General features: G+C 41.5%; 1 protein-coding gene across 1 annotated transcript in view; it reads left to right on the forward strand.

Moving 5' to 3' along the window:
• Nucleotides 1-12912, forward strand: part of LOC109466283 (glutamate receptor 2-like) — a 55719-nt gene that overhangs the window by 31719 nt on the left and 11088 nt on the right. Inside the window, exons 2-9 of the mRNA XM_019763991.1 lie at nt 5401-5556; nt 7648-7782; nt 8516-8647; nt 9194-9331; nt 9761-9885; nt 10224-10382; nt 11450-11611; nt 12277-12381. Coding sequence (XP_019619550.1) covers nt 5401-5556; nt 7648-7782; nt 8516-8647; nt 9194-9331; nt 9761-9885; nt 10224-10382; nt 11450-11611; nt 12277-12381 — 1112 coding nt within the window. The remainder of the gene's footprint in view (nt 1-5400; nt 5557-7647; nt 7783-8515; nt 8648-9193; nt 9332-9760; nt 9886-10223; nt 10383-11449; nt 11612-12276; nt 12382-12912) is intronic.

Consider the following 12912-nt stretch of genomic DNA (forward strand, 5'->3'; position numbering starts at 1 on the left):
ATAGAGACTATTCTTACACGTTTTGGCTGAATAAAGCACTTGGTGGTGTAAAATGAGTATATCTATTCAATTTGAAACATCATTTTAAACAGTTATGTGCCAAGGCAACTCTGTATCATGACAACTTTATAAATGAGCAATCTATCGTCGATCTCAAGCACCGACACAAGCAAAGGATCTACCACAAAGACGTGACATCTGTATCTGTATCAGTACATCCGGTATAACCGCCATCCGGCATAACACACCAGCTTCGCAGGCACGCGGCGCGGCGGCAGCTGGCTATATCACACCGAACGACTTGTTTGTACACTCAATCTTTGCACATTTAACTGCAGGAGTTTTTTTAGTGATGATGCCCCAACTGTGCTTGGTGGCAACGAGTTCCAGTCTACGATAGTTCTTGGGAAATACGAGTTTTTGAACACCTCAATTCTTGGTTGATAACTCTGATATTTGAAGGCATGACTGTTTCTTGCCATTGTCTGGGCTAGTATCAGATACTTAGTGGTTGGTACGTCCACCAGTCTATTAGTCATTTTATATCTTTTATAATGAGCAGGAATGTTTAGAAGCACTGCTGGGTTTTATATTATAGCCTTAGGCTACTCGCGTCGTGATCAAAGAAGATGATGCTTTTGACTGTGTTGTCTTTTCCTACGCATTGTTGACTTAATTGACTTAACTGGGAAACACAATTTATCTTGACGTCGACATCTCTGCTAGCTATTCTTCCTGTGGTCCTTAATATGTAATAAATCAAAACAAAATAAAGTAAAATTGTCACACGGGTTAACCATAGAGCACCATACTTTTAAAAAATACATGGTATACATCATGCAATGATCCCCACGATGCAAAAATAGCTAAACACATAAAAGACTGCTTTGTCATTAGAAAAAAATACCAAAACTCGTGATTAGCCCCACTCAATTGTAACACTATATCAAAGAATTGTGCTAGTCTTTGTTGTTTTATTAATCAGGATATATTAGGCTTTATTCTACATTAGGTCGTATTCAATACATTTCGTTTTTTTTTTACTTTGACATACATTGTACCATGTGCAATTGTCGTGCAATAAAGTTATTCTACATTAACAAATGTGCATGCCACACCTGCTTCAGAAATGTGCATGCCACACCTGCCCTGACTTGTGAACTATTCCAGTGGTGAAGTACAAGAATCTTTTCTTCCCGGATTTTTTTTGTGTGGTTTGGACAGTACTATAGTTTGATCAAGTTTTATGTTGTTGATCGTGTTTGATACTGACTGTTCTTTGACTGGAAGGTGAGTTGGTGGTACAAGGTGTTTAGCATTCAAGTTTCAGTGCAGAAGAGGCATTGGAACAAATGCCATATACGCAGTATGGTGCAGGCCTTCACTGCTGCTACAGTAAGTGCCTCTGGCAGTCCTATCCATTACAGCCGAAGCCATGATGAATAAAACATACACAGTACGGAACAACCAGGATTAAACTTCAATCCAGGCACATGAAAGGTAGCAATTGAGCGAGATTTTTTTTGGAAATCGCAGCAATGCTGTCCTATACCCCACGGCTGGTCACTATTTGGAACAAGTTGGGTCCTTCGTAATTTTGTGCACAGGCCACTTAAGTGTCCAACATTTCAACACTTAAGCGATAACTTGTAATTCATCAGATTTAATGTACATTATAGTTTCGACTTTTCTTGCACTTGCTCCAATTTTGTGAGTGCGTCGCCTGTACAGCACTCATTAGTATCATAGTTTTTAATCATTACTTATCGAGTTTTTATGTACATGTATGTAATGTTTGTATTGTATTGTATTGTATTTTAATGTACATGTATCATTGTGCTATTTAGTTAATATTGTATCCTACATTAAAACTTGTTTAAACACAGGACCGAAGCTAGGCACTCATTTACACCTGTCATGTGAAGACATAGGCCTTTTCCAGCAGCATAACAATGGGACCTGCGAGGGATTCGAACTCAGAACCTTCGGTTTCTCAGTCAACAACCGAGCTACAAGACCACCCTGTCACCTTTTATTTCAGCAAACTGGATATTTGTCGCTAAACAACAAAACAAAGACACAAACTAAAGACACAAGTAGCTACTGCAGCAGGCGCTCCTATAGACTATAGAGGCAACTTCTAAACAGATCACGTCAAAGAAGCATAGTCTAATTCAATTTTGCCATGAAGACCCCATCAGTCGTGGCCGTGTAAAACGAATTACAGAAAGTGCAGCACGGAATGGAATCAATAACAGTCTGCTTGACCTTTGCTTACCAACGGTTACAGGAGCTTCTAGTTCAGGCACGAACAAACGAAATGAAAAAAAAAAAGATTAGAACTCAGGAGTCTGCAATCACTAACCCAAGAGGTATCTCGCGCAACCTGGAGCAAAAAGAGCGTTCTTGTGTCGATAAATATTAGAATTCGGAGATCTCAGTCCTCCAGGAAATATTTAGGTCTTGTGTCAAGCTGTCAAGGAGGTCATGTAACGAAAACACCTGTGGAAAAAGCGAGCGCTACCTCCAGTGATTTAGACGTGATTAATGACTTTCTCCCTCTGGGACAGACTGAACCATATCCGTTACAACGTTACCTAAGGGCCATGCGGAAACACACACACATACATACACGGACATACAAATAAAACAATACTTCCATTCTTCATCCATACAATGTACCCTGTACATGATCCAGCAATAAAGATCATCATGCTACACTTTCCGGTGTCAAGAAAAAATTCCACCCGCCTGTCGAGACACATCTATTTTGACACGTTCCCGTGTATTTCAAAGGGACGTCTTTCCGCTCCTGGAACCCTAACACCTCTCGGGGAGCATTTTCTCCGGCGGGGCGAAAGCAATTTTCGCTTTAAAAAAAGCCAATTACCCCAGAGGCGACCTCTTTACAGCCGTTAGTGTTCTAATCCGCTGGTGCTCAAGTGCAGCGGCTTCACGCCACTCCGACACGCCGGCATGAAGATTTAATCAGGAATCTCGATATATATTACTCAGGACCTTTTAGCAAGGAAGTCACTACATCATCAGTCGACCTGCATGATAATAACTACGAAAAATGGCCAATGGCCAGCTTATTATAAACCATGTACAACATAGAGCGGCGATGTCTCGATCTTGCAGATTTTGAACTACGCTCAGCCCATAGTAAAATAAGAGTAGGCGCCCATCCTCTGGAAATAGAGAGAGGCTGGTATGGAAGACTACCTGTATGTGAATTTGTAAATATAGTGCAAAGGCTGTGGAAGACGAAATACACTTTATCTCAAACTGTTCGTTACATGACAACGCTCGAAATGAGTTGACTATTCAAATATCTGCAATTTATCCCAACTTCACAAAACTTACAGACAAACAAAAAACTATTCTTCTTTTAACTTCCCAAAACCCACAAACTTTGGAAAAGGTGGGACATTACGTCTTCCATGGTTTACAAAAGAATAGTCAAACCCTTCAGACATAGTTTTAGACATAGCAATAGTTTTAGACAATTAGATTTCATTATGTACATTTTAAAGTTATTTTATACTCTGTTTCAGAGTTCTTTTATGTTTGTATTAAACTTGCAATTAGCCTTCGGGCATGGATTTGCAAGAAACTTCTATATTAAAGGAATCCAATGCGATATGTCAGGGCAGCAAAAACTGGAAATATTCTGAATAAGGCAATCTTTGTGATATTGACACATATTGCTTCACATGGGCACATTTGAGTCAGTATTTCATACTTAGGGCATTTAAAACTACAGAAACAAGCCCACGATGCGTCCTTTATTTTGTAGGTGGTAGTGGTACCCTAAAAATCAGCCCAGGGCCCTTCCAGTAACCATTTCCCTCGGAATTATGGGAATATTTGCTCCATGAGGGTTGATATACATTGGGATAGCGTTTTTTTACTCAGTATGTAGATGAGTGACTAGAATATTGGCTTTGAAAAATCTGCTTTCCAAGCCTTAAAAACTGCACTAGATGCCTTTAAAAGCCTGACAATGAATGAAAAGAAGCGGTTTCTTTTTTTTTCATTTATGATTTATCACAGTATTGATTGGTGAACCGATCGAATCTTCAGCTCTTGGAAGTTTTTTGCTGAGTAACATTGCTAATGAGCCAAGTGGGGTTTTTGGAAGCTACACCGGCGGGACCATCATTGAGAAGTAGAAAGGGTGTTTTATCATTTATCATTACATGGTGACTGGTCTGCACCACTGAATCTTCTCCTGGCTACAGTATCTGTATCAGTATAACTGCCATTCGCCGTAACACACCAGCTTCGCAGGCACTCGGCGCGGCGGCAGCTGGCTATATCACACCGAACGACTTGTTACACCCAATCTTTGCACATTTAATTGCAGGACTTGTTTAAAGCTTTCTAGTGATGATCCCCAACTGTGCCTGATGCCAACGAGTTCCAGTCTACGATAGTTCTTGGGAAATACGAGTTTTTGAACACCTCAATTCTTGGTTGATAACAATGACGGCATCTCTGGGCTGGTATCAGATACTTAGTGGTTGGTACGTCCACCAGTTTATTAGTCATTTTGTACATCATGCACAGTCTGGACATTCTTACTCTGTAGTAATCCAGTAGTACTCTTCTCAAAGGAAATATGTTGGAGGACAGCAACAATCAGCCGTACCTAGTGTTGGAATAGTTTGTTCGCAAAACAACTACAAATGCTATGATAAAATGCAGTATTGTGCCTGAAGCAAGGAAATACTTGCCTATCAAGAACCATGGCCTAGGCGTAAGAAAGAGTACCATACTAGTATACAACGTGTCCAGTTTGGACTTTGCGTTATAATTTTACACTGATAGATACATTGTACAAGGACACGCAATGTCTAGTAAAAATTAGTTCTTTTTACACGTCTATATATACTGCGGGTATAAGAAGGGTGGCCTCTCCCAATATGTAACCACTGGGAAACAGAAGCTCGACATGTTAGAACTAATTATCATAGTTCTGCCATGTTTGTCTTAGTAGTATTGCGTTTATAAACATTTGTATGTGCTATGTTCACGTATTTCAGCCTATGGGTGCAGCGTACCATATAGGCCAACATTGTGCTGTATTTTACTGGTATTTATGACTTTATGACTAAACCATGACTGGATTGATGGTAATGATTTAACAACTTTCTTTTAAAATAATTACAGCTGGGATTAATGTACTATAGGCCTACATTGACTTTTATGACCAAACCATTAATAGATTAATTGTAAGATTTTAACAGCTTTGTTTGAAAATTAATGTATTACAGGTTTGGTTAATGTAATATAGGCCAACATTGTGCTGTATTTTACTGGTATTCATGACTTTATAACTAAACCACAAATAGATTGATTGTAAGATTTCAACATCTTTCCTTTAATGTATTACAGGTGGGATCTTCTCCAGTAGAAACACGATGGAGGAAGACGCCTTCCGATTCGCCGCCAAGTTCATCAACAAACGGCGGGACATCCTGCCGGACACCGCCCTGACTGTGGTCACCAACTACACGGAGGTGTTCCAGACCTTCCAGTGCATGCAGGCAGGTGGGTGATGAAGTCTATACGGTAGATTGTATTGTAAAACAAGACTGGCAATGAAAACATACATTGCCATGGCGACGGTGGTTGCTGTTAGGGTTATTGATTTTGAGGAAGCCTTGGTCATAGCTGGGACGGCACTTGCGCAGAGCTGCCTTTTTGATAGAAGATAGGTCATTTTAATTTTATTATATGAATCTTCGTCCGTTTCCAAAAAAGGTTTTGTCTCTACGGTAATTCGTACAAAGCAGCTGCAAAAAGAGCAGATACATTGAAAAAAAATCGGAAAACGATACTAATGTCGTACAATATGCCAAAATCAATTCCAAATTTGAAGAAATGAAAACGAAGAGTCTATCATTAAGGCCGTACAGACAAATTCATATTTTAATGAGCTTAGACAAACCTTAGATTAAAAAACATACCCGTTCTTACCGAGGAGAAGCCGAATTTACTTAATTGTAGATACTTGCAATTGATAGTGTACATATAAGTAACGTTATTGTGTGTTTGTTTGCTTGTTTGTTTGTTTGTTTGTTGTTTTTTCATTTACAACTAACAAAAAACAATTGAGAAATAAGTAGACATGCATGGTAGGGCCGGACCTGTTGGTTTATCTTAGGCTCTCCCCAATACTACAAAATTAAAAAAAAGATAAGTTAAACGTTATCTTTAGTTACGTAAGTTATCTGTATTCTGTTCTTTTGTTGTGCCCTGTACTCCAACCCAGCGGGTATGTGTGTACGATAAAGGTCTTCATTTATTTATTCATTCACCATACAATACTCTGTGTGTTTATTCATTTGTTCAACCTTCATGACCACGTAGATTTCATAACAAAGACAACATTTTGCCAAACTTCAGTTTTGGGGTTCAGATGTTAACCTTATAATCACATATCTTTTACCATACCTTTCACTTCTGGTACCCCGGTGTGAAACATTATACAGCATGATGTCAATACGGTAACTAAGTCTGATGATATTAGTGATTAGGTCGTTTCACACGTCTGATACATAGGGGAATATGCCCCGACATTCTCCTGTCTATCATATGGCCAGATAGTCCCTTCATACAGGCAATAATGGCATTGCCGTGAGTGCCATCAAAACATCTAGCTACTATTTTGCCTGTCTTCTTGATATCTGCTGATTTTTTGCTGATCCGGACCTTCTGGTCTGTATCTGTATAGCCGGTATAACCGCCCTTCGGCGTAACACACCAGCTTCACAGACAATGCCCCTACTGTATAAATGTACTTGGTGACAGCTCTGCCATAGGAACTTGCTGTCACCAAGTACATGTACATGTATACAGTAGGGAAATAATAAGAAATAGTCATGCCTTCAAGTACCAGAGTTACCAACCAAGGATTAAGGTTCATAACTCTGGTACTTGAAGGCATGACTATTTCTTGTTATTTTCGGAGCTGGTCTTGGGTACTTAGTAGTTGGTAAGTCCACCAGTTTATTAGTCATTGGTCGTAATGCTGTAGGAAGAGCTACTTTAAAACGGGATTATTTCATGTCACTGCACGAAATCCAATCTTTAAGCGTGCTCAGAAATGGCAATAAATGCCAGTATCAGACAGTCAGATTTCCTTATATAGAATATGTTCGTAATTCATGCCTATAATACATAAAGCTGTTGATAAAATACATTAAATACCAAGTATCATATACCATGAGTCATTTAAAGGCATCCAATGTGATTTCAGAACAGCCGAACTGGAAATATTCTGAATAAGGCAATCTTTATGATATTGATACATACTGATTCACATTAGTACATTTCAATCAGTATTTCATACTTTGCCTTTGGGAATTCAAAACTGCAGAAACAAGCCCCAAGATGGGTCCTTTATTTTCTGGGTGGTACCCTAAAAATCGGCCAAGGGCCCTTCCAGTAACCATTTTCCGTCAGAACTTGTGTTTTTGCTCCATGAGGGTCAATATACATTGGGATAGTTTTCAACTGAGTATGTAGTTAAGTGACAAGAATATTGACTTTGAAAAATCGGGTTTCCAAGCCCTTAAATTTGCATCGGATGCATTTAATGTTTGAATCCTAACGAACTCTGCTTGTTTCTGTCCCCAGCATGTTACCTCGCCGAGCAGGGTGCCGCTATCATCGTGGGTCCACGGAGCTCCACGGCGGTCAAAACCGTCAACAACGTGTGCTCAGGTCTGCACATCCCGCACATCGCACCTGTGGCGACCGACCCGCTACTGGGTAACTCAACATTTACCTTATAACTAACTAGAGTTCGTGGAACACATGCCTTCGTCAGGTACAGTTTTTTATTGTTTTTTTAGTGTTACTTGGCTTTCTAGGTATTGCAGCGTATACGTATCGTTAAGATTTGAGGTTAAAATTTTCCACAAGTGTTAGGTCATGGATAGGTGAATAATTTTTGAGCAGTGGATAGCTGTTAAAGGATGAGAGCAAATGGTGTGATTTTTGGACGCCTAGCAGCTTGTTTAGAACTGTAGTGGACTAACGGAATACATACCCTTCTGACGAAGACAATTAAAGCAGCGGACGATGCCCTGCATGATATGATTATGAACCCATCAGACCTTTCGAAACATACGAAGATTTTTTCGGAGACCTCGGACCTCCATGAAATACCTAGATCATGTGTGATGGTGACTGTGTCTTCTCATTCACCATGATGTCTTCACATCTTTCTTTATCGTACAAAGGAAACAACACCAGCTGTCAGCTGTCAAGGAGGTCATGTAACGAAAATAAGACAGCGAGTGCTTCCAAATGTAGACGACTTTACTCAAATTCGATTCGATTCGTATAGAAGAGTAGGCGTGGCCTAAATCTGGTCAGACTGGTCCCGAACTTCTTCCAACCTTGGTTTTTGGTCGGTTGGTGGTCGGGGGAAGGTTCCAAATGTGTGGCATTTGCTTGACTGACACATGTAGTTTTACATCATGAACCATTGTCCTCCCAGGAAACCAGAGGATGTATCCGTACCTACTGCGCATGTCCTCCCCTGACACGGAGCAGAGTCGCGCGCTGATCGCCCTCGTCAAGCATTTCGGCTGGACGCGCATGTGCATTCTGACGTCACTCAACGATTACGGTGAGCACTCAAGAAGAGACTGGGATGAAATTTAATACTCCAGAGATAAACCAGCGAAGATAGCTCACCTCAAATTTTCAGTCGCTTATATACTTCGACCTTCTTCAGGAGTGAGATGATTCAATCACTCTGAACACGTGACCCCAGGCACACGTGACTCGAGGAATGAGTTGTAATTTCCCGACAGTCTTTGCTGGTGTTGATAGACTAAAGTACTGTGTCAACCTTCAACCTCATCTGTGCTGGAATTTACCAGCACAGATGAGCTTTCATGCTAAGAAGAGACTGTATGAATAACTATGTCTCAACAAGTCAGAAGAAAAAATCACCATAAGCATCAGATGTGATTTCAACATTCTAAGTCCGAAACGACAAGAATGTAGGCATCGCAGAAAGGATCATGATACAAATTTTGAATCCAAAATTTTAACCCCACTTTTATACATATACTATTATATAAAACATGAAGTAATTATAAAGTTACCTCACCTTTTCTTTTGAAATCGTAGAGATGAAAACTGAATTTCCTCCTTGCTTCGCATGCAGGCATGAACGGCGTTGTCGAGTTCCAGTCTGTGGCGGCGAGTTACAACTGGGACGTGGTGAGTGTTCAGCAGTTCCAGGTCAACAGCGACCCCTCGCAGATAGACGTGAGACTGCAGCTGCAGAAGATCAAAGGAACAGGTTCGAGTACAAGTCCGCGTTACCGAAACATACTTTATGATTCTTAATATTGCAGTAAAGAAGAGACCAGTCTATAAATAGGAAATGCAGCATGCATATTGATAAGTTTATATCTGGTAATGTAACACCATTATAGATTTAGATCTGCGTGGCTTTGACTTCATAATACACAACTTGTCTTTTATTTCCTTTGATGCCCATGATAATTGATGATAATCATTCTAGGGCGTATGCATATTGAAGGTGTTGTGCTGTGGTGCAATTGGCGTTCACCTCACTTTTTCGTGCAAAACGTCTGTTTTTGCCAAGTGGCATAAATTTTTCCCCATAGAGGTGGAATTGGGGACCTCTTTTTCCCATACAACCTCCTTGATTTCACCAATATCAAACACAGGAACCTCTAGATTAACGTAAAACCTATATTTTCAGGAGTTCGTGTGATCATCCTGAACTGCCTGGCTATCCACGGGATGAGAGTGTTGGAGCAGGCGGAGAAGATGGGCCTGACGTGGCGGGGCTGGGCCTGGATCGTCACCGACGGTTTCACGGGGATGGTACGGACGTACATGTACTCACAAGTTCTGTAAAGCCCCTGTCACATGGACTACCGAATACTAGAACTACTGGTGTTCGGGGGTCAATTTGACTCAAGTTTAACTCAAATTCGATTTGCTTAGAATGGTAAGGTGTGGCCTAAGTATCGCAAAACTGCTCCCGAAGTTCAGCCAACCTTGTTTGGGGGTCGGGAGAAGGTTCTGGGCTAGTCTGAGCACTGGGCTTGAATATTGCCTGTCTGGTGAATTACTCATATTTGCACACAATCCACAAATTCTGATATGATCTTCCTGAAATCGTTTATTTGCGTCTAACAATCCTAACTAACTTTTTCCAGGCTGAGGTGACTGCGAAGAAGCCCATCCCACACTACCTGCAGGGCCTGGTGGGGACCCGGCCGGCGCCCGGGCGGGGCGGTCTGTACGAGACCTACCTGGAGGCCTGGAGATCGTCACCTGAGTACAGCGGCTATCCACGGGACGGGGAGGGACTGGAGGTAAACTTCTCAATCTGCAACTCTCCAAGCAGAGGTTCGGGTTTTAGCTTAGGCTTTTTATCGGGCTTTCTTTATTGGGGGCCTGCAGGGGGGGGGGGGTCCGAGACAACGCTCTACGCTAAATCATGAGAGCCGGTTACGTATTACGGAAGCCTCTCGATTATATACGCTTTACGATGAATTCCAAGTGGCTACAACGCATTATGTAGAATTAAAACGGCTAATACGCTCTGCGCAAATGCGCCAATTACGCTCTAGGAAAAGGGCATGCGGGCCCCTTTATTGCACTGGAATCTTTCTTTACGTTGGAACATTGCAGTCTATAGGTTCTATTGCTGTAACTTTGCTTTGCCATGGACAACTCTGAAATGCAATAGTAAGTCATGGTAAAGTCGTACCACAAACTTCCATGCGAAGTTTACTTCTCTGCACACGAACATCGCGTTTATGAACCTCCATTAGAGGTCGACATCTTGTCTAGTGTTCAATGCCAGCTAAAAGTTTGATGAGAATGTTGAACTTTAAGGGCCGAGCAGTAGCTTGGAAATGTCTTGGGTAATGGAGCAGTAAAATGTGGTTGGACTAAACTAAAAGGGAGATGTGTTCGCTGAGTGTGCCAGTGCACCACATGGTCTACATGTACAAAATTATATGTGTGCCATGAGCCCAAGTTGGCTACTGTTCGGCTGCGCCAGCCAACTGTTTCAAAATACTTAAAACATTCGGGTTGTGGACGGGAGGTTCGGCCATGGTTGTTGGCTGGTGATTGGCTGGTGTTCGGAAGTAGATAAGAGCATGGTTGGCCTTCAAATTTGACTCATATTTAACTCAAATTCGATTCGTATATAAATGTTTTCATCGCTTAAATCTGGTCAGACTGTTCCCCAACTTTAGCTAACATTGGTCGGCTGGTGGTCGGGGGAAGTGTCAGAATGTTTGAAAGGGGACTTACATACACACATGAAGAGAGACCTAGTTGAAGTTCCCAATGCAGAGCCAAGGGGATTTCAATGTCTTCCTAAAGAAGGTTTCTAACAATTCTATACTCCATGTTTGCACATTTTCAGCAGTACCCAGGGTTGTTTGCTGACGCGGTGTTCACCTTTGCGTACGGCCTGGACGCCATGATCAAGAACCGCACCGAGGTCGTGCCGAGGAGCCTGAGCTGCCGGGCTGTTCCTGTACAGACCTGGAAACCGGGACAAGCGATCATGGACTACATGAAGAAGGTACAATACCAGTAAATACGGTACAGGATGGCAAGGTGGTTTGTACAACTCGTGTGGTGTAACGTGAGTGCTCGACTCGGAACCAAGTTCGAGTCCTGACATGCCACCGATCTTGTGCCCTTGGGAAAGCCACTTAACACCACTTTCCTCACTTAACTCAAGTGAAAATGAGTATTGTCTATCCAGTATTTGTTTATGTGTGGGATACAACACCAACAACAGCTGCCTGTGTCCCGCGTGTATTGTTTTGTTAAAATTCCAATAACTTGTGGTCTTGTGGTTAGGGTTGTTGACTCAGAATCAGAAGGTTCTGGGTTCGAATTTCTGGCAGGCCGCATTGTAATTTGTCCTTGGAAAAGGCACTTTACACCTGTTTCCTCAGTTCAGTCAGGTGTAAATGAGTACCTACATGTAGGTTCGGTTAGGGACGTCCCCTCGAATACGACGTAAAGCCAGAGGTCCCGTGTTTAAGGAGAGCCAGGCTTGTCGAAAAGAGCCCTATGCGCCACCTGATGTGAGAAGGATGCCACACCTGATGCCAAGTCCGGCGCCATTTATTTGTATTGATGTTTCTCGGAATAAGGATAATAACAAAATGCGATGGAAAGTAAATCTTGTTTGGCTATGACCACATGAACAATGTATGTTGTTCCTGTCCTTTATAGGTTGACAAAGACGGTGTGATGAAACGTCTTCGCTTCAGTCCCGAGGGGAAACCGGCGTTTGCCCTGTACGACTTCGTCAATCTCAGAGAAGATGGATGGAGAAAGGTTAATAAACTAAGGCGTCCAATGCAATTTTAGGGCGGCAAAACTGGATTTTTAAAGTCAACTTTCAGGCCATTATTTTAATCTGGATCAATCCTACCTCAAAGCCTACTGATGTCACTGACGTACATGTATCTTAAGCCAGTTCTAGTTATTTTGGTGGCACAAAAAAAAACAAAAAAACAAAGGGACTCCTCACATAGCTTGTTTTCGGGATATTTCAATCGCTTCAAGTATGAAATGATCATAAAAATGTGCTAAGAAATGGCAGTAAATGTCAATATCATCTAGAATATTTTGTATTGTCGCTCTGAAATTGCACTGGATGCCTTCAGACAAACTACTGTTTGTCTGTAACGCTAAAAGGTCTCTTGTCCATTTTCATCCAATAGTTATTTTTACAAACTAATTGACTAACCCATATGATGATGATGAATGGTTAGTGACACAAGCTAATTAAGTGCGTAAACTATTGGGGAATAGTTTCAAAGCAAATACATAATGTTTACCTTCGCATATGGTCTGTTCTGTTAA

This window comes from Branchiostoma belcheri, unplaced genomic scaffold (assembly GCF_001625305.1).
Source record: "Branchiostoma belcheri isolate BF01 breed outbred unplaced genomic scaffold, Haploidv18h27 scaffold162, whole genome shotgun sequence".
Lineage (NCBI taxonomy): Eukaryota > Metazoa > Chordata > Leptocardii > Amphioxiformes > Branchiostomatidae > Branchiostoma > Branchiostoma belcheri.